Below are 23,060 nucleotides of genomic sequence, written 5' to 3'. Positions count from 1 at the left end.
ACCATCGTGTTTTTATTTTATTTACAGCTATTGTTGTTAGGCCTTGAAAGTTAGAATTCCCACACAGAAACTTGTTGCAAGGGAAACCATTCTTCATAACATAAAACTATACTGAAATAAACTCATTACAGTGTACTTATTCTTATTTAGTTACCATTACATTATAATTTTGCGAAGGCTTTGGAATAATATTGCTCTAAATTTTCAATGCAAAATACTGTATATTGTATTTGCAATTTTAAAAATATGATCGTGCAAAAAATGTTGTACAATACAAGTTTGTGAAGTGCATTACAAAATCTCGAAAACTGAAAAACTCGCTCTGCCCTTTTTTCAAACTTTTCCTCGATTTTGTAAAAAGCATTTCCCACCTTGTATCGTAATATATTATTACATTACACTGCTGTTGCCATAGAAATACTACTGTGCTGCCCTTAGACAGCTGCTGCCATCCCACCACAATCAATGTCACTACACTAACATTACTACTGCTACCACCACAATCACTACCACTGACACTGCTGACACCTCCACCACTATTCCTGACACTGAAATTGCTGCCATCCCACCACAACCACTGCCACTACACTACATTACTACTGCTACCACCACCATCACTACCACTGACATTACTGCCATCTCCACTACTGCTACTGACATTGCTGCCACACCCTCCATCGTCACACCAGTGCCACAACACCACCACTACACTCCCTACTGTCTCTCCCACCAATATTAACACTGTTACTATTGCTACTGCCAACACTTCATCCAACTTCATTGCCACCAACAACACAATTTTAATCCCTGCTACCACTGACACCACGATAATGCCACTCCTAACTCAATACCAATACTAATATAATCGTAACTACCACACCTATCAGCAAAAGCGTTAATAATGGTATGATACTATTACAGTACAAGATTAAAACTGCCAGATATTTGGGGCAAGCCACTTTTAAGCAGAGTAAGGTCATGTTATCCAGTTAAAAGTAAAAACACAGAAGACAGAAGTAAAACCTATGGAATGATGCTTATCTGAGCCAAATTCTCTTGCAAAAGAATACAAACTTATCTCTAGCAAGAATATCCACTTACGAAGAACACAGCTTTATTAATTACTTACCTTTGTAAGTGATGACAAAATTGTTGATCTCTAGATGTCAATGATATGTGTTAACTGATATTAACTGCAGGTACCAATTCTTTAATATTCGCATATTCCGGATCTGATGAGAAAATCTCTAGTAGTTCATTGAAAGTTGGTCTATCACGTGGCTGGTATGCCCAACATCGCTCCATTATTCTATATACACTATCTGGACAATGTTCTGTTTGTCTCAAACGCTCACCCTTTTCCACCAACTGTATCACCTGAATAAGACAACAAAAGTAAAATAATACATAAGCACACAGTTACCAAATGTCAAGTGATTTATTGTATTCATCATTAAGTTACTAGCTGGATGTATGTTGAAACACTAGAAGAGAAATATATTCAGGTGAAAGAAGGGGAAGCATTAGTGTTTATGCTCCCCTTGACAAGTAATTTGAGGAGATATTTTGCTGCTTCTATGAAGGGACTCCAGTCCACACACAGTTAAATGGAAAATCAAACCTGTGGGAAAATCAATAATTCCCCCATTCCGCCAAAGAAAAAAGAATTCTTTGTGTATGAGAGTGAATGAGTGAGACTGTGAGTGTGTGTAGGGGAAAACTCAAAAAACCTACTCGTCATGCCCCTTCCCACTCACTTAACCTTCTGAATCTGAGACATTTGTTGTTTTAGTTTTAAAGTTCTATATAACTCTATATAATTCAGTATAATTCTATTAAGAGAGAAGTTTTATATAATATTCTTATTGAATTTGGTATTCCCAAGAAACTAGTTCAATTAATTAAAATGTGTCTCAGTGAAACTTCAGCAGAGTCCGTATAGGTCAGTTTCTGTCTCACGCTTTTCCAATTCACTGGAGGCTAAAGCAAGGAGATGCACTATCACCTTTACTTTTTAACTTCGCTCTAGAATATACTATTAGGAAAGTTCAAGAAAACAGGGAGAATATTAGGAGAAAATCCATCAACGATTAGTGAAAACACGGGAATTTTACTTGAAGCAAGTAAAGAGATAAGTTTCGAAGTAAATGATTATGCCTCGTGACCAGAACTTAGTACGAAATGGAAATATAAAAATTGGAAATTTTATCCTTTGAAGAGGTAGAAAAATTCAAGTACCTTGGAGCAACAGTAACGAATATAAATGACACTCGAGAGGAAATTAAATGCAGAATAAATATGGGAAATGCCTGTTATTATTCGACTGAAAAGCTTTTATTATCCGTCTACTTTCGGAAAAGATGAAAGTTAGAATTTATGAAACAGTTATATTACTGGTTGTTCTGTATGGTTGTGAAACTTACACTCTCACTTTGAGAGAGGTTAAGGGTTGACAAGACGAGATGCCAGAAACCCAAATTTGAGTGCACACAATTCTGTGTGACTTAAATTGTGGCTTTCTGTTAATGTACCTACAGTAATGAATACATTATGCAAATCTGGCTTTCTACCTGAAACTTCATCTCTGGTGTTTCCACTTCTTTTCATTAGAACTGTTAACAGCCCACAGTTTTATGGACCAAACAAATTAACTTTGGTACTGCCATTACTTTGTAAAAAGATCCAATCAATTCTGATACACTTACAATATAAACTGATAATACAGTACCTCAACGCCTCTCATTTCCCCATAGGGCTGCTGTCCAAATGAGAACATTTCCCATAGTGTTACTCCAAAACTCCATACATCACTTGCATGGGAAAATGTACCAAAATTGTACGATTCTGGTGCATACCTATAAAATAGACAAAGACAATATAATTAGAATATCAATTTAATGCTACAGAAAAATGAAATATATATGTAGCAAATTCAAATCAGTTATTATATTTTCTGTATAATTTCAATTCACATTTGAACATCATTATCCTTGATTTCCTTTTGGATGTTGTAAGCATACTTTCAATCCAGGAAATGTACCATATTGATACACACACTTTTAGAAACTTATGATGCACTCTTGTTTATATTTATTTCCCAAAAGTATGGAGTGATGATTTGCAAATGAATATACTTCTAATCAATAGAAATCAGAAAAAAAAACTTTGTTTCAGAAATGAGATTATTGTGCTCTTGTATTTCATTATATAACATACTTATTAGTTACAGGCTATTTCCATTGTTCTGTCCCCCAAAAATATTGACACTAATTAAACTTAATTACCTTGTGTACATTTTCCTACTAGCGAAAGAAAAATTATATTTTAAGTGGCTGATATTTCGAAGAGTATTTACATCAGTTACATAATACTAAGAAACAGTATGTGGTCCAATAGCAGTAATGGAAATGATGAAATTCATGCACTGTGATATAAAACACACATTATAACATAAGACAAAAGTCATAAGGAGTTAAGTCGGGGGACTGAGGTGACCATACATTTCTACTGACAAGTTTATTGTATCCTCGAACATATAACAATGAATGTGCTGTTGCAGAATCCTATTGGAAAAAAAGCAAAATCACGCCATGTCTCTGTTATCTCATCAGAAAAGGGATGCAAAAATAATTTCCACATACCTCTCGGCATTTATAATTTGTTTAAAAAAATGAGCTCTTATTCCCTCACCACTCATAGAGCACCATGCTCATATTTTAACATCATGGAGGAGCTCTTCATGAAAGAGTCCGGGTTTTCATAGCTCTAATGCCTGTTAGTTTGGGTATTTACATATCCATGGAGATGAAAGCATGCCTCATCCGAAAACAAAAGGAGATTAGGGTCAATTTTGCCATCATGCACTCCATTTAAAATACACCAACAAAATTTGCGCCTAATTACAGGATCACCAGATCATACTTCTTGTACCACTGTAAATTGAAAAGGTTTTAATTTCAATAGCTTCATACTCATAGCAGTTTTACAGTGAAAGAAGATAAGCATACCACTTGATAGGCCAACGTCCTCCTTGAGTTGCTTTGTAGTACTCATGATCATTCCCAAGAGCACGTGACAGTCCAAAGTCACTGATCTTTGCTTGATGTCGGGAAGCAAGAAGGATATTTCTAGCAGCCAAATCACGATGGACAAACCTCTGTTCTTCAAGGTACTTCATACCTATAAAAAAAGTGTTTAAAACTAATATATCACTCACTTTATACTTTTAATAGCTATTTATGTGTCAAGTACGCAAAATAAGACTTTAACAGACGAATTCAGTGTTTTTGGATGAGACATAAGCAGAGTCCAAAATACGGGATGAGTACGCTAAACATTTTGCGTACATGGTGCATACAATAGATTTTAGTAAAAGCTCTCTAAATTATATTAAAACTCTGTTAAAGTTGGTATGACGATTGTCACTGTCGTCTGGATCTCGTATAGGCTACGTATAAATACAGATATAGATGGCGGCGCATATTCTGAGCGCTCATTTCTAAACAACAATACATACGAACTAGTGAAAATTGAGTGATAAATCTGAGGAAATTTCAATCCGAGCCAAAAACACTGAATTGAAGCTGTTGCCAGCAAAATCTGGGCAGCAATATGAGAAGAAATACATTGTATTCAAAACTGGTGCAGGGTAAGCGGTTTTTCTGTTGTGAATGAATATGTGAAATTAATTTTTAATTTCTGTGAAGGGTTTCTGATAAACATAATGAAACAATACTGGGTTATATATTTTGTTATTATATGATGAACTGTTTAGTTTAAAACATTGGTAAAGTTTCTGACAAGCATAATGAAACAATGTTGACTTATATTTGCTGTTATATGATGAAGTAGTTTGTTTAAAACCCTGTTAAAGTTGGTATGACAAATGTCACTGCCATCTGGATCCGAATCTCTATGAATATGGATTTAGACGGCACTGCATTGATTTTGTTTAAAATGCCACTGAAGGTTGCCATAACAACTTTAAAAGCAACTATTTTAGAGAGCATGTATTAAAAAATTAATTATAAAACTACATTTAGTCAGCAATAATAATAATAATAATAATAATAATAATAATAATAATAATAATAATAACAATAATAATAATAACAGTGTCACAAATGTGACACACTCTCTCATGTTTTATGAATAGGAACTTTATTTTATAGTAAAATAAACTGGACTATAATGGTACTATAAAAGTTTGTTTGTTTCATGGTCTAGTCCATATGAATACACACATTTATTTTGTGTTACATTATCAAAGCATTTGAAAGAACCATAATATTTACAAGAGAGTATTCATCATTTATGCCAAGTCAAACTTCTATTTGTATGTAAAATTGAATGGAGATTTCAAATATGTAAAATTTAATATAGGGTATCATTTAAAAAAAGTGTTATTTTTTTGCCACACCCTGTACATGAACCAATACTTTTGTGAGACCACAGCCGTAAATTTTAGTTAGATACCTCCAACAACTTTTGTTTTTGGTATTTTTTCATAAAATGAATACAGTATATAAAGAGTTAATAGCAATATTCCATACTTAATTAACACACTGTATAAACTAACTTTCTTGTATAAATTTTAATGTACTTGAGAACTTACCACACGCAATTTGTGACGCCCAGACTTTCAACTCATAGTTTGGATTTACACGGTCAGGGAACTCCAACAAGTATGCCAACATTGAACCCAGAGGTACCAATTCTTGAACCTGAAGATACAAATCCATATGGTAAATTATTACTCTTAAAATGAATTGCATGTACACTCAAGCACTGTAGGGATCATAATGTGATACTTTAGTTTCTGTAGGTATCAGATAAATTGTTTTAATATTTTAGATGTTGAAGGCATTAAGCATAAATAAAATTTGAATGTTTGTTGCTTTTACGTATAATTATCATCAAATTAGGATACGTCATGTTCTACAAATATTAAGATATCATTTATATTTGGATAATATATGTTTCATTATACAGTATATGGGTAGAATTTTGTGTCCACATTTTTGTTTCTTCTGTTTTGTATTCTATTAAAAGTACAGTTTTCTTTTTATTATATGTTCTCAAGTGAATTGCCATTATCAAGAGCCAAAGAGTAATAATTTAACAGAATTTACTTAATATTAATGAAAATATAAGCGGGATGTCACCTTCATGTAATGTTCACTGCTCCACCTTACAAACAAAACTGGGTTATTGCATATCTTACTGTAAAGGAAGTTAATATTTAACTACTGTAAATAAATCAAAATATCTTATCTATTATTATTTTACATAGATCAGAAAGGAACATAAATCTACTTTATTTTTGCAAACCCATAAAACTGCATCCTTGGAGGCAGGGTCACCTCCATGGAATTGCATTGCAGGGTCAGTGAAAACTCACTAATAGGCAACACAAGCATGGACATGTGCTTGAATGAAGCACGAATCTTCTGTTTTGTCTCAGGATTTTTGTGATAGAAGGTAACGAATTATTTATTCTTGTTTTTAACAAAAATACGTAGGAAAACAAGGTGTCCTTTATTGAATTCACCTCCATGTTTCATTAACTTTAATTTACTAAATTTAAAAGCCATGTTGAATGTCAGTATTTTATGTCAAGCACACAAGGTTATTATAGTGCTAAATGTATTTTAAACATTCATCTAGCTTTAATTAATGTTTGTTAAATTACAACTGAAGATTTCGCTATACAGGTCGAGAATATTCCATAGTCTTCCAACATCGTACTGAACAGTTTTAGTCATAAAACATTGAACAATTTTTTAAACGAATTCAATTGAATTTATGTTTCAAACACATTCCATACGCTTTAATGTTCGTATCGCAAAACGATCTATGGAAGATTTAATCTATACGTCATTTAATGTATGTTACTCACCAATTTATGTCAAGCACACATGGTTATAAGTGTTCAAATGTATTTAAAACTCATCTAGTTTTTAAATATTGTATGCTAAAAATATCACCTGAAGATGACCTCTATGAAGGTCGAAAATATTCGTGATAACTTTTACCAATTGTACATTTCAATGTAACAGCATTTTCTGTCATTGATAACTGATAAGTGATTGACTGAATAAAATCTTGATTTTAATATGATTTTAATATAATTTAATTTACTACTTTTATTTGAAATTTCTTTATAACTAAGTTTTATTTTATGTACTTTTCTATATTTATTTAAAATCTCATGGTTAGATTATTTATAGGTTAGAAATACTGGAGGGAAATAAGAAGTTTGTCACATTCATGGGAGTCACCTCCATGGATAAAAGAGTTCCGTGGATGTGACACTGATGCCATGGAGGTGACAAATAAAGATACTGTTTGAGCTGAGACACACTGTATGTTATAATGAAGTCACTTAACCACAGAATAATAATTTTATCAACAGTAATCTCACTAGAGGTTTTGATTTATCTAGAGAAAATCAAAACTCGAGTGGGATTTAATTGATTATTACACGATTAGAAGAAAGTATATAAAGATTATAAGCAAGGAACGGATTTATATGGACTAAAAATATATGAAATATGTAAATATATATGTAGTTATTTTTACCAAAATATGGAATTAAATATGGATTTTTACCAAAATATGGAATTAAATATGGACTTAAAATTATAAAAAAATGACTGTACGTTAAATATTGGTACATTTTAATCAAACTAAACAAAAAATATAATGGACGTACCTTATCTTCCAATGTAGTTTCAACAAAACACAATTTTTATTGTCTGTTACCATAACAATAGGTTACAAACATTTCTTTCAAGTGCTGAAAAGTGAATCTTCTTCTATTGTCTCTGAGGATAGATTTATACTGACTAAAAGAGCGTTCGACGTCACAAGAAGTAACTGGTACATAATTCAATTTCACAATGTCTGCTGGGGATAAGTCAAAGTTAATCTTCACTGTTGATTCACCACTCATCACAGCAACAACCTTTTGTAGTTCTTCATATCCAGGGTTTTTTGAAAGTACAGTGTCCACCTTAGCTCTTACTGCATCTGCAACTTTACCTCTACCACGATTCAGTTGTTCCACAGTACTATTTATAATTTCAAAACTTTCAGATAGTGAAAGGTGCATATTTTGGAGACTTTTGAGCGTTTTTATGATGCATGAAAATGTATGCTGAATGTGAGCTAAGTCATTCTTCACACTTATGTCACAGGTAACTGTTTTCGCAGTATCAATTGAGACTGCATCTTCAGAGTCCAATGCAAGGAGAACATTGTTAATAGAGTCTATATGTTCGGCATAATATTCAACTGCTTCTAGCCATGTACCCCATCTAGTTAAAATTGGCTTTGGTGGCAATGGAATTTCAGGGTACATTTCTTTCAACACGTTAACTCTACTGGGAGCTTTGAGAAATACTTTTTTCACTGATGAAATCAACAAATCTACTTTAGGGAAATTGTCTCTGACCACTTCTGCCACACGATGAAATGCATGCGCCACACAAGTAAAATGAGTCAATTTAGGATATACAACAGATAATGCTTGTCCAGCTTTGACCATATAAGGGGCAGCATCGCTAATAAAGAATAACACATTATCGTACATAATACCCTTTGGCCACAGGATACCCATAGCTTCGTTGAACAGTTTAACTATAGTTTTGTTATTGCACTTTTCTAGAACATCACAATGTAAAAGAATTCGTTCAGAATATTGTTCACTTAACAAACCGATAACTACATTACCAACAAGTCTACCTTCTTTGTCGGGAGTCTCATCAATGGAAACCCAAATTGAACTATCTTTAATTTCATCTCTTATCTTCTGTATTGTCTCATCGTAGATGGATGGAGCATACGTCTTCCTAAGTGTTGACTCATCCGGGATTGTATGTTGAGTATATTTTTCAAGGAATTCCCTGAAGACCTTATTCTTTAGTTTGTAGAGAGGAATATCAGCAGAGATGAGAGAACGGCACAGGTCGATGTTAAACTCAGATCTTACATTCGATGTTGTTGGTTGTGTTAAAAACAATTGTCTCTGCTTGGAATTTAGTTGTTTGTTGGCCTGATGTTTACTAGTTGTAATGTGTTGTTGCACCAGGAACTTTTGTGTAGATGATACTGCACACTGACACAAATTACAAAATAATATTTTATTGTCAGTTGATAAACCATCTTCTTTAAATTCTGAAATGTAACTTGTTAGTTTTGATTTTAAATTGACTGAATGACGTACTTTTGGCATATTTACCGTCTTTATAGTATGATTTACAAAACTGAACCTATGTGTACTCTGACTGGCATTTAACTGTTGAGCTGCACAACTGAAGTCTGTTAAAAATTTTAAATTAAATTAATACAGTTTTGTAACTTACTTTCCCATTGTTGATAGGACTGCTAATTTTCAAATAACTCTGATGTTAAAGGGATTACTGAACATGTGTTTAAATCTCTATTGTTGAAATGTATTTTTAAAAGTTAATGGAATTTTGTTTTGTTTTATTGTTAAACCTAATATAATATGGACCGTTTTATATGAAATATGGAAAATATATGGAAATTAACGAAAATATGTACTAAACTCTAAAATATGGAAAAATATGGAAAATAAAAGTAGGATTTTTCAACCCTAAACATTGTGAAACATAAAGATAATGCAAAATATAAATTATATTAGCTTTATAAGTAAATATGTATTTACATATAAATCCTTTCCCTGATTATAAGTAACAAAGTACTCCAATACAATAAAATATTAATTGACTTACGAAAATAAACCTGTCTTCAAATGTATTATTGCACCATTACGCTAGATGGCAGTTGTGCCAACTATGGAATCTTCATTGAACTCTGTAGACGGTTACTAGTCAAGAAAGCTTTGTTGATTCAGTTTCATTTTTATTAAGACAGTTGCATTCCACTTCAATTATCCGAATCCCAGTAATCAACGTCACTTGACAGATGATTTTCAATAAATCTTAATATTAAACAATCTCTGATACGTGACTATCCATAATATCATATAGCAGAAGCTATAACATAACCTAATATACACAAGTGTTAGAAAAGTTTTAATTAACGACGACGACATAAAAAATAAACATGAATAATTTTAAAAGGAATAATTATTGAATGTACAATTTTCAAATTTGAATGTGGTTGGTGGTTCAATTGATGTTATATTGGACGTGTGCATAATAGAAGTGGAACTCTTTGATTTAGGCCTACATGGTGTATTCAACCTATTCAGGATTTCCGAATGGTGCTCTTCATTTATTTGTAAATCGGATTTCAGAAGATGCATAGGTATGATCAGTGATTTTTATTAATTCTTGTTCTTGAATGCCAATGCGAGTCATATTTGAAACTGCTGTGCATCGACTGGAGTGGTTTGTAATTTTATATATATATATATATATATATTTTTTTTTTTTTTTGACGTCCAGACCAGCGCAGTTTCAAATGATGGCAAACAAAGAAACAAATGCTAGGGACGCGATAAAATTAAACAAATGCTAGGGACGCGATAAAATTGTGCGATAAGCAGCCATGATTGGTCGAAATACGTCCTTTCGTACTGTTTTATTGGTCAAAAGTAGTATGACGTAGTAAGAGTGTAATAGTCAGCATAAAATTATGTTTTCCAGGGTTCAGACCAATCTCTTCAATAACATAAACCCTTTTCTGTTTACTTTAAATAAATAATAAAATAGGTCCATGTTACTGAATTTAAGGAACAGTTGTTTGTTTGTAATGTGTAAACCTGAATGTCTTCAGATCTGAAATAAATCTCATTAAATCTCTACTTAATTTGGTTACTCACAAAATAAATGTTGTAAATTTCAAATCTCAGTTTGATTGTGTTCTTCATTCTGATAATTTTAGGTGAATTATACATATTTTTTCACTTCTTATAGTGACTTTTCACTGCCAAATATTTTATTCAGCAATTCTCTATCTATATTACTGCATTTGACTAAATCCAATTAAACATAATTCAATGTGACTATTGTTACTGTTCTTATTTAAGCCAAGTAACAGAAATTAAGGCAGGAGGTTGTGATAAATTGTGTCTCTTTTTATCTCTTTTTGTATTTCGCAGATAAAATGCCATGGAAATTACAAGATAAGTTCAAATCTTTGACAAATGCGAGTCCAAGTGAAGGGGTTAATAAAGAGAGGTCAGGAAGGAAATCGCTCATTAATAGAATAAAATGAAAGATCAAACGAAGGTCAGGCCTGCTGGTTCTTAATACTTAATTGTGCTCAAAATCTAACAAGTGCAAAAGATACAATCAATTTCCTGAGCGATAGCCTAGATAATATATGTAATAGATTGCTCATTCCTATGTTAAAATCGGCAGCACTTCAAAGAAAACGACCGCCAGGATCGCCACCTATCTGCCGTAAATGAACACAAGATGGCAGTACAGTCGCTAATGCAACTCAAATGGAGTTATGACGTGACTCCTTATGTAATAACTAGATGGCAGCATAGTAAACCTGCCAAAAGTTGTTACCATCAAAGCCTATAAGGCCGAGCAATCTGGGTATATGATCTAGGGCGATAGCTCCACCACTCAATATCGAAGCAATAAAATGCTTTATATCATGCTTAAACATCTTAGCAGATTTTGCAAGAAAGGACTTGTTTGGAATTACACTGAGAATGGTCATGGGAAAGGGGCTCCTCATGGCATTGGTGGAGTATTGAAAAGGATAGTAAGAGAAGGCACTGATCACCTCCATGTTAAAGCAGATCACCTCCATGTTAAAGCATGACACCTCCATGGAATCTGCTGTCATCTCCATGCCTTTCAAAAAATTAAAATTTTGTTTTTTGAGGAAATTATTTCTCTCTTGAGTTCAACAATGTTTTTTCTCATTTCATATAAATAAAGGAATGGATTTATAATATTAGTTTACAGAAGTATTAAGTGCTTTTTTCTTCCACTTAATTTCAGAACCACCCATATACAGTACTTTCATGTTGTGTTCCACCATTGCCAGAGCTCATGTGGCCAGTAGTAATGCATCACTGATGGACAGAAAGTTGAACTCACATAAGTTTAGTTGATTCTTAATTTTAGTTCAAATTCTGTGTCTGTGAGGCCTTGTTCACAATGCAAACTTAAACATAAATATGAAGTTGACATGACAGCTATGAACCATCATCGATCATTCGGTGTTTACAGAGACGCAACCATAAGAGTAGAAGCTTGGTGGCTCCAGTTTGCAAATGAAAAATTCAACCAATCAAAAGACATGTAAACAAAACATGCAGTTGTCAAAAACTCGGAATAAACGTTTCAGTTCAGCTTCGAGAGAAATCAGGATTATGTCCTCAATCAATCATCATCAGCTTTGGGCACAAAAACCAATACAAATCAGGCAAGAAAACAAGTTGATATACAGGGTTATTCAAAAGTCACGAAAGATTTGAAAACCATCTTTAAGTTCATATAAAAATAAGAATACAATTTTGTACATAAAAGAGTGGGGTTTATACAGATATAATACTGTGGCACCCGTCTGGAACGTTCTGGCTGCTCGCGCATCCAGCGAGAAGGAAAGCACGGGGAAACGGAAACACGAACCCCTGACGCTAGCCGCAGTGTAGAGTGAGGGGGAAGAAAAAGCGACTGTGAATGGACGGAAGTAAGGAAGCATCTGGAGACCGATTGTTGTGGAGGTCCAGAAGCTTCATGATGCAGAACATTCTAGATGTTTGTGATAAATAAATAACACCGTGAGTTTCGACGAAAGTCAGTCGCGAGCGGGTCAGTCAGTTAGTTAGTCTTCAGTCAGCCTTCAAGTCTTGGAAAGCAGCGAGCAAGGTGGACGTGAATTCAACGTGCAGTGAACTTGAGTGAGTCCATAACTGTGGCAGCATCCAGGCGAGGGCGAAGCGTCTGGAAGATCTGAGTTCGATGTGCAGTGAACTTGAACAGTGAGCTAGAAGAACTAGTCAAGGCAAGCGAACTGTGAACTGACAGTTTTGTTCTGCACATAGTGCTTTGTGAATATTAATTGAAATTAGGAGTACATTGTTGTTCTTCTTAATAATACATGTGTACTGTCATTGTCGTCAGGTGGAGTGCAATAGTGACTATTGTGTTACTGTGTTGAGTGGAGTACCCATTGTTGTAGGGTGAATTATTAAGAATAAGAATTATTAAGAATAAAAGTTGTCGTACGCCGATCTCCGTGGTCGTTCCTCTCAGACGTGTTGTCGAGGTGGGGAGGGGAAGCGGGAGTGACATGACAAGGTGGCTGTCGCTTGTGGGTGGGGCGATGATAAGAAACTGTGGTGAAGTTTAAAGGAAAGGCTGTTTTTAAAGTAACATTTGTTTATTACAGACATAGGCTAACAAAGAAAGTATAACTATGGTTCCCTCCTAGTTCTATGGTAGGGGTAATGGGGGGAGTCGTGATAGAAATTAGAAATTCGACCTGAGGCTTCGAAATTGGGAGAATTATCATGGGTGATGGTAAAGTACGATTTGAGTGAGATGGAGGTAGGGGTAATGGGAGTGCCTGGGGAAAATCGGCTTGCTCTCATGTGTGTTGTGGGGGGGGGGCAGGATAACGATAGAGATGGAATGAGGTAGAAGGTTAGTTCTCTAGTTCGAAGGATCAACACAGCATACTGTGCGACTTACCAACTTCGAGAACAAGCTCCTGGCATTGGAGGATCAACACAGCGTACTGTGCGACTTACCGACTTCAGGAGCGGGGAAGGGTGACCTCTATCATCGACGGATCAACAGAGCGCACTCGCGACTTACCGACTCTAGAGGGGAGCTGAGGAGATGGTTGTGTTTAATCGAACAAGCCAGGATAAGGGCTGGGAGTCGAAGTCAGGATGGTGAGAGATAAGGGTGATCAGGGGAGAGAAGTGTACGGGTTGGAGGTGGTGATGAGGTGGTGGTGGCGAGACGAGAATAAAATAAGTACGTAAGAAGTGAGGAAGATTCGGCTGGTGTAGGAAAGAATACAGGAGACAGGGGCGCGGCTGGCTCCCTGTTCCTGGGGTGGCGGCCGTGTGTAGACACGTCCGAACAAAAAGCAAGTCTCTGGGCCTAAGCGAGAAGAGTGAGCACTGGACGAGGTTAGCTGCTAGCTAACTCCCGTCTGACCAGTCTCATGCTATCGGTCGCTGGGCCTTCTTATATACCCCTCTCGAAGCTGACGTCACTAAGCTCTTCTTTGTTTGGGGTGTTAGCGTGGGTTGACATCACAGTGCCTGGGGGCATTTCTACTGCCAACGTGACTCGTCGCCGCGCGATCTTTGCTTTCTCCCTCACAAGAGGGAAAAGCGAGCCAACCTGCTTTCTTAGAGAGAGAAAACAGAGACTGTCGTTTGCGCGGGTAGGTTTGAACCATTTAAAGCAGGCCTCACGGGCATCGAAAATTGATGTACACAACAATGTCACATCGTTGTTGGATGTGGTGGTAAAAGCAAAAATAAAAAATTACAATACGATTTCTGATAATACACCACACTGTTTAGTAGCTCATCTGCTGTCACCTAACAACTTCATTCACACTGTATGTTTCATATTCTGAATTCTGTCTAATTTCTTAGATTTATTGTAAAATCATCGCAGTATTCATATTGTTTTCTACAAACACTGGTCTACCACAACGTTTTTATACACCATGGAACCAGTATCTTCCAATTTTTTTTTTTACAATTTCTACAATGACGATAAATTGCAGGGTTCACATCTCAATCCATTTAGAGTACTAAAACTTCTCAGTGCACTGGAACAATCTCTATTACAGTAGAATCTTAGTAACACTAAATAAGCCAATTCACATTTGTGGAAGCAAAACCATTATTTTCTGGCAAGAATTAAGAAAAAAAAAATCACTTAAAAATAGCTTAAATTGCTGTTTGTTTATTTATTTCATTTGAGATAGCAACATTCATAGTAACATTAAGTAAGGCCAATTCACATTTGTGGAAGCAAAACCATTACTTTCTGGCAAAAAAAAAACTAGCTCAAGAATAGCATAAATTAATGTTTGATTATTTATTTACTTTGAGACAGAAACAACAGTGAAATAACTGAAAGAGAAGTTTCTGTGAAAATAAACCCCATTCTTTTATGAATACAAATATTATTTTTCTATAGACGTATTTTTTTAACAAAATTACGAGACTTTCAAATCTTTTGTTACTTCTGAATAAGACTATATATTATTTAAATAAATAATAAATCACATACCATGAGTAATGGCGGCCCTTTGGACACTCCTATAAGTCTCACTACACAGTGATGGTTGAGACCAATCATCACTTTGGCTTCACGAAGAAACTCATCACGATTAGCTGCTACATGTTCCTGATGTAGAGTTTTAATTGCTACGTCCATCTGCAGAGAGATTTGTGCTGTTCAATTATTCATTTCAATAAAATAATAATAAAAGAATTAGATAACTGCATGACACAACTTTACATGGATAAACAAAGACAGATGTCAATAGAATTAAAAAGATAAATAATGCCTTTCTGCAATTAATGGTATATCCCAATCTATGAAAGAACACAGATGTCACGGAAGACACAACTCTAATGTGAAAGAGACAATATTTGAATATAAAACTGTTAAAATATATAAAAAAAAGTACAGATTAATATTGTGACGAATTTGACAATTTAAAACAATTTTCATTCCTCATCCTAGCATTACATCAGACTACGCCAGCACTTCTTAACTTTGTATTTATAACAAATTTAATAATATAATTTTCTAATTTTCAAAATGTAATATGATTCATACCATTTTGCCATCTGGACTTTGATATGTTCCTTTGTAGACAGACCCGAACTCTCCTTCACCAAGAACTGTTCCCAATGTAAGACTATCTCGAGGAATAAATTCTGAAATCATATTTATTTTCATATTACAAACAGTCACACGAGAAAGCGAAAAATGTTGCTTAATAATTGCGTAGAATGTCCCAAAGTAAGATTTTTTTTGCAGTTTATTTCATATGCATATGTTTTTGTTCTTCCTTCGGCAGAAATTTTTTTTTTATTTATTTTATTGGGTTATTTTACGACGCTGTATCAAAATCTAGGTTATTTAGCGTCTGAATGATATGAAGGTGATAATGCCGGTGAAATGAATCCGGGGTCCAGCACCGAAAGTTACCCAGCATTTGCTCGTATTGGGTTGAGGGAAAACCCCGGAAAAAACCTTAACCAGGTAACTTGCCCCGACCGGGATTCGAACCCGCGCTGCCTGGTTTCGCAGCCAGACGCACTGACCGTTACTCCACAGGTGTGGACTTCGGCAGAAAATATAACAAGATCAGATCTATGGAATTTGCTCCTTTTTTAATTTCTTGATAGATTTCTGTGGGTTAAACAGTAAGTCCTCTTTGGTCAGGATCAAACACTTGTAAATGTACTGTGGGTTAGTTTCTTCGTGATTACAATGCTAATATATAGGTAAGGCTTCCTTCCATTAATAATTTTCATCGATTTTATATAGCCTGTTTTAATCCAGATAATGCGGTTTGATATTTTCTTGTTACATAGAGTAATGCAGCCTCTGTGGTTGACATAATATTCATTTTGTATAGACCATTCGTTATCTCGTGAAACCTACTTGCACGCAAAGGGAAAAAGAAAGTGGATTGAGAAGGTTCCCTCCCTCGCTATGCTCCCACTTGCAGCTAGCTAGCTCATTTACTCCCACCATAAGGTTCTTACTATGAGCTATGGTGCACACATGAGTTTGGGTTCATGAGATAATGAATGACTTACAGCCTGAATTTTTTCAACAAATGTTTTTTCTAGGAACCATCTACATACCCATACACATATCTCATGCATAATGACAGAAATACGCAGTATTTCTGATTTGTCCCAGAGTATATAATATTTAAGTGATTGGTTGGATTGTTTGTTGCTAAAACCTCAGTATGTGGTGAATGAAGTATTTTCTATATTATCCTACTCTGACAATGTGAAGAAGTCAAGTTCTGAGGTTGAATAATCTTTAGGACTGAATTTTTTACAACCAATGACGGAATGATAAGATGATGACAGCAGAATTACACATAAATTTTAATATCAACGTGGAATGGATGGTAAATTTTTCCTGTTGTGCTCTCTTTCAGAGATAGCGATGTTTTACGTGACATAAATGTATTAAATGGGTCTCTCAGTTGCGATGTGTTCTTTGTATCATGTTTGAAATGACAACTTTTATATTGGACAAACTGGGAGATCACAGCCATAACCAAATCACACAACTCCATATATGCAGAACACATCACAAACATCAAGCACAGCTACAGCAACATAGAAACAGACATGGAAATCCTTCACATTCAACCAAAAAATCAGAAATTAAATACACTACAACAGTATGAAATATACAGACACACATAAACACACCCACAACACATACTCAAGACACAACTAATTTCAGAAGACACATTCTATTTCACTCCACACTACCCAACACAAACACACCACCCAACAAAACAACTGAAGAAACAAGGATCTTATTAGCTCTAATGATGACTGAAGCGAAAGTCGAAACTAGTCAACTAGGTAATATACCACTTAATTTTTCATATCAATCAACATTAGAAAATCGTTATTATAATTAACTATATCCTTAAATAATTCAGAATGCCTGCGATGCCCTGGCAGAAAGGTCAGATTTAATTTCAAATAGACTTATCCTTCTGGAAAAAAAAAAATAAAAAATAAAAATAAGAGGTTATATAAGCATCGCCGGTGTGCTGGAATTTTGTCCCGCAGGAGTTCTTTTACATGCCAGTAGATTTCCTGACATGGGCCTGTCGCATTTAAGCACACTTAAATGCCATCGACCTGGGCTGGGATCGAACCCACAACCTCGAGCACAGAAGGCCAGCACTATATTGACTACGCTACTGAGGCCAACTATCCTCCTGGATCCTGGAGTATAGTACACTATACTTCATACAAATAAAACAAAAAAATGACTCAGAACTTAAGAGGATAAAGTACAGTCAATGTCCTATGGATTGCAGAAAGTCATCCAATGGTATGAAAGGTGAACTTCCTACTAAAAATGTGGCTTTTCTAAGTTATTTTCAATTATTTTAATTAAATTATAGAAGATATACATTTATTTGTGCCAGAGTTATGTTTTTTTGTTGTAAAATAATACTGTCCTTTCTCAAATTCCTATGTCAGAGCCTAAAATGCATAACTTCAATTTTAGAACATGCATTATCTTAAAAAAAATTCATAGATACAACTGACTCGAACTTGGGAACTCAGTGAGTGAGCTCGGTGCTGTAGTGAATGTCTATTCATCACGATATGAACCTTGCTACTCCACCATAAAAGCTTAAGATATAAATTTCCAAAAGAAATCGTGCTTATGGTAGCCCAGTTTGAAACACGTCATTTCACTGCTTAATGACGTAAATTAAATGGTATCAAAATGTAGGAAATTTGCTGCCGTAAAACTGACATACATATGGAATGTTTATGAAGTTCTTTGGTAAGTTAAACGATGTTATTAAATTAATACGATTATACTACATAGCTATGCTAAAAACAGAATTAAGTAATTCTGTTATGATGCGGATTCGAACTCGTGAAGAAAAGATTACAGAGCATCTGGCTCTGAGTCACTCTGCAGTCTTGTGGACACTCAACTAAGTAAATATGTTTACCACAGAGGGCATGTCGAACCTACTATAAAAGACAGTTTATTGATATTTTAAACTACTGTTCAGCTGTTACAATTCAGAATTAAAAATATATATATTTAGCCCTTATTAGTGCACATCTAGATTGAAGACATAACCCTTCAAAAGCATATTCTCATGTGAACTCAGCTGACGCCTTCCCACTCATGTACAAATCCACTTTTCTGAGATTTATAAAATTTCAGCTAGTCATTTTTTTTTTGGACCACTATACAAAGTGTTAATTCGATATTCACTCAATTGTATCTGGTTTGGAGAAATAAAAACATTTCTAACCACACAAAATTGAAAATCTTCAGGAGTAATGTTAAAGCTGTCCTGTTATATGGATCTGAAACCTGACTATCAAACAATACAATTATAATAAAGTTGTAATCCTTTATGAACAGGTGTCTGAGGAAGATTTTAAATATCTACTGGCCAATGATAATAAGTAACGAAGATTTATGGAGACTAACAGAAGAAGAACCAATAGAGATTCAGATTAAAAGACGGAAATGGAGGTGGATAGGACATACTCTGAGAAAACCTAATGAGGCTATAGAAAGACAAGCATTGGAGCTAGGAAGGTGGGGCGACCAAGAGGGACATGGAGAAGAACAGTTAATGAAGAGGTGGGAAAATGTGTGGGAAAGTCTGGAGAGAAGTGAAGGCTACGGCAGCAAATCATGTCCGTTGGAAGGTTCTCACTGAGGCCCTATGCTCCACATAAGGAGTGAAAGGATATACTACTACTACTACTATACAAAGTGTTATATATGCTGAAAAGAAACAGTATTAAGTACTGTAAAACAATAACAATGCTTCAAAGTAGTACAGAATTCTTCAGTAGGCTAATGTGGCATAATGCACAACACACAGATTCACTTAGTCTACCAAAAATTCCATGTGAACAAGAAAGGATTTGAATTTAGGTCACTAGTATGGGAAACGGAAATTCCAGTAATTTTACTAGCAATGTACTGTATTAAAACACAAATCTGTATCTGTATTGTTGTAAATTCTTTACTGACCTTGTTGTTTAGATTCCTGTATTTTAGGAACCGGCAGTGTTGTGGTTTCAACGTTATGATTTCTATCAACTGGAGGTGTTGAAGGCACTGCTGGAATGGGCGGGCTGAGAGTATTGCTGCTGTTGCTATTATTTACAGTCAACGAGCCACGACGACTGTGAACAGGTGATGCTCCTGCACTGGATGATGGTGAAACTCTATGACTCCTGTTAGGCGAGACTTTCAGTGGCTTTCTATGAGGTAATGTGGCTGCCAACTGAACAGAAAAAACAAATCAGGTCATGCTTTCCAAATAAAAAAACAGAATCGAAACATTCAAACTAAAACTATGGTGGTTAAATTAAAAACACTCGTCTGAAAATATAATGCATGGAAACTATAAAAAAGACACTCTAATTAAAATCTACCCACCCTACAAAAATTAATACTTAAAGTGAGATATAAACAGGAGACGCAGTTTGTCACTGTTTCTTAAAACATTTACATTAACTACTTAACAGTGTACTATATATATATATATATATATATATATATATATATATATATATATATATATATATATATATATATATATATATGTATATTCATTTAAAGATTTCTTCTTATTGCAAATTCAGATATCATATGACTAAAATTCTAATCTGAGACTTCGGTTTTGTAACTACCATGAAATTCAGAAAAAAATTGAAGTACAAATACGGACAAAACAATAAAAACGTAGAAAACTTCTGTCCTGATGGGAAAATCCAAACTGAAACGAACAAGAAAATTTAGAAACGAATAAATTTATTGAAAGAATTACATTGAACCTATTTTACTATATTTAGGACAACAAAGGGAAAATTGGAAGAACCATATCAACATAATGAACAATGGAAGAATCCTGAAAGTTGTCCATTGATATAGACCTCAAGAAAGGAGATCTATTGGATGTCCTGCTAAAAGATGGACTGAGTTCGTAATAGGCCACAACAAGGACCATAGATCATGATGATGATGATGATGGTGATGATGATGATGAATTGAAATGGTTTGGACATGTAAAATGAATGCACAAAGAAAATGCGAAAAATGTTTACTAACAAATTTAAGAGGAAGAGATCCATTTCCAGATCAAAAATACGATCACGCTGGTGATATCATCATCATCATCATCATCATCATCATCATCATACTTTCTAATGTTCTTTGTTTTTTTTAAGTTAATGATGACAAATCCTAAACAGAAGCCTCGGATTTGAATTTTAGTCAAATCGTATCTAAATTAACAATAAAAATGAATCTTTAAATAAGTATGTAAAAAAAATAATATTCGAAGTCCTTAAAGATGATACAACCATCTTTCATAAACATTAGCTTCAGTATTCCTATGAAAAATATGAAAGCTCTCAAGCTTTTCGACAACAGAAATTCTGAATCTCATTCCTCTGTTTCCAGATGCATTAAAACTGTCACCTTATACAACAGTTAAAAAATTAGATTTTGTACAATTTAATGTTATTTTTTATCATTTTCATTAATATTATTACTGATAAATACGAGAAAAATTCGTACCAGCACTGGGAATCGAACCCAGGACCTCTCAGCTTTGCGTGCTGAGTGCTCTTTACCAACTGAGCCATGCCGTGACACGATCCACGGCGCCAGCCGAACCCCTCTCGTAATACTGTTTTACAGCTTTACTACCTCCATTTAAGACGATCCACGTCATATGTATGCAGGAGCGCATATTAAATGACTTTGTTGCCGTATTCAACATCAGTTTAATGAAAACTGCTAACAGTATATCTATATAAATATAAAAAATATGAATGAGGTCTCACCCACCTCATTGAATATTACACGACTAGTCTTAACTAGTCAGTTGTACTATTACTGATAAATACGAGAAAAATACGGCATAGCTCAGTTGGTAAAGAGCGCTCAGCGCGCAAAGCTGAGAGGTCCTGGGTTCGATTCCCGGTGCCGGTACGAATTTTTCTCGTATTTATCAGCAATAATACAACTGACTAGTTAAGACTAGTCGTGTAATATTCAATGAGGTGGGCGAGACCTCATTCATATTTTATATATATATATATATATATATATATATATATATATATATATATATACTGTTACCAGTTTTCATTAAACTGATGTTGAATACGGCAACAAAGTCATTTAATATGCGCTCCTGCATACATATGACGTGCATCGTCTTAAATGCAGGTAGTAAAGCCGTAAAACAGTACTACGAGAGGGGTTCGGCCGGCGCTGTGGATCGTGTCCCGGCATGGCTCAGTTGGTAAAGAGCGCTCAGCGCGCAAAGCTGAGAGGTCCTGGGTTCGATTCACGGTGCCGGTACGAATTTTTCTCGTATTTATCAGTAATAATACAACTGACTAGTTAAGACTAGTGGTGTAATATTCAATGAGGTGGGCGAGACCTCATTCATATTTGATATATATTCATTAATATTTTTGCGTTACACTATTGTAACTCATGCACTACCCTATTAATGACTAATCGCTGTTGCCTAACACATTAATATCATTAATACCGGTAAATAAATAAGTTAATAACAAATTACTAATTAATTAATAATAATAAATTACTTTTCCATGTTTATGTGTTGTCCTAAATAAATGTTGATAAGCAGCTCGACATTAAATAAAAAATAACAGCTCAAGTAATGTCATGGCCAGCTCGGAAATGCTGGCGAAGTGCTAATATCATTATTATAATACCAATGGTTAAAAACTTCAAATACATACGTGGTCAAATTATTAGATTCAACAGCAAACATTATCATGCATGTAATTTGCTACTACCCAACGTTTAAGCAAAATATGTTTTTTTAACTTTTGGCAGCAATATTGCATATTCACAAGTTTATACTTTTAATTTTGAAATTAACAATTTTTGTTTGTTTAGTTTAGTTTAGTTTAAACGTCTGATGACATTAGTTACCCATTGTGTTACTTTCATTATGCATAATTTGTCATTAATATGCGGATTTATTTCAATGGAAGCTATGAATACAATCCGAAAAATTCAGTACGTAAGAAATCTTTCAAGGAATAATTCACATTATAGTTTGATGTAACTGTCCATTTAAAAGCCAAAAAGAACCTTTGAAAATTGCTGTATAAACCATTTTGGACTAAATACTTAATACAGGTGCATAAAAAAATATAATTACAAATATAATTACAAAACAAACAAAGAGAAATACAAATAAAATAATACAAGAAATATAAAAAGAAGATACAGTAGTATTAGCAAAATTTGAGACCGAATGAGCAGCGCTCGTGCTCGGTCGCAGTTCAGATATAATAGTAA

The 23,060-nt window shown here is 34.5% G+C and overlaps 1 protein-coding gene across 1 annotated transcript in view; it reads right to left on the bottom strand.

Moving 5' to 3' along the window:
• The window catches only part of Shark (SH2 ankyrin repeat kinase), a 46,896-nt gene that overhangs the window by 5,409 nt on the left and 18,427 nt on the right, over window positions 1–23,060 (bottom strand). Inside the window, exons 10-16 of the mRNA XM_069830900.1 lie at window positions 19,737–19,992; window positions 15,780–15,880; window positions 15,225–15,371; window positions 5,615–5,723; window positions 4,008–4,179; window positions 2,729–2,855; window positions 1,130–1,377 (exon numbers count right to left, since the gene is read on the bottom strand). Coding sequence (XP_069687001.1) covers window positions 1,180–1,377; window positions 2,729–2,855; window positions 4,008–4,179; window positions 5,615–5,723; window positions 15,225–15,371; window positions 15,780–15,880; window positions 19,737–19,992 — 1,110 coding nt within the window. The 3' untranslated portion in view covers window positions 1,130–1,179. The remainder of the gene's footprint in view (window positions 1–1,129; window positions 1,378–2,728; window positions 2,856–4,007; window positions 4,180–5,614; window positions 5,724–15,224; window positions 15,372–15,779; window positions 15,881–19,736; window positions 19,993–23,060) is intronic.

This window comes from Periplaneta americana, chromosome 7 (assembly GCF_040183065.1).
Source record: "Periplaneta americana isolate PAMFEO1 chromosome 7, P.americana_PAMFEO1_priV1, whole genome shotgun sequence".
Lineage (NCBI taxonomy): Eukaryota > Metazoa > Arthropoda > Insecta > Blattodea > Blattidae > Periplaneta > Periplaneta americana.
This window is presented reverse-complemented; position numbering and strand designations above follow the sequence as displayed.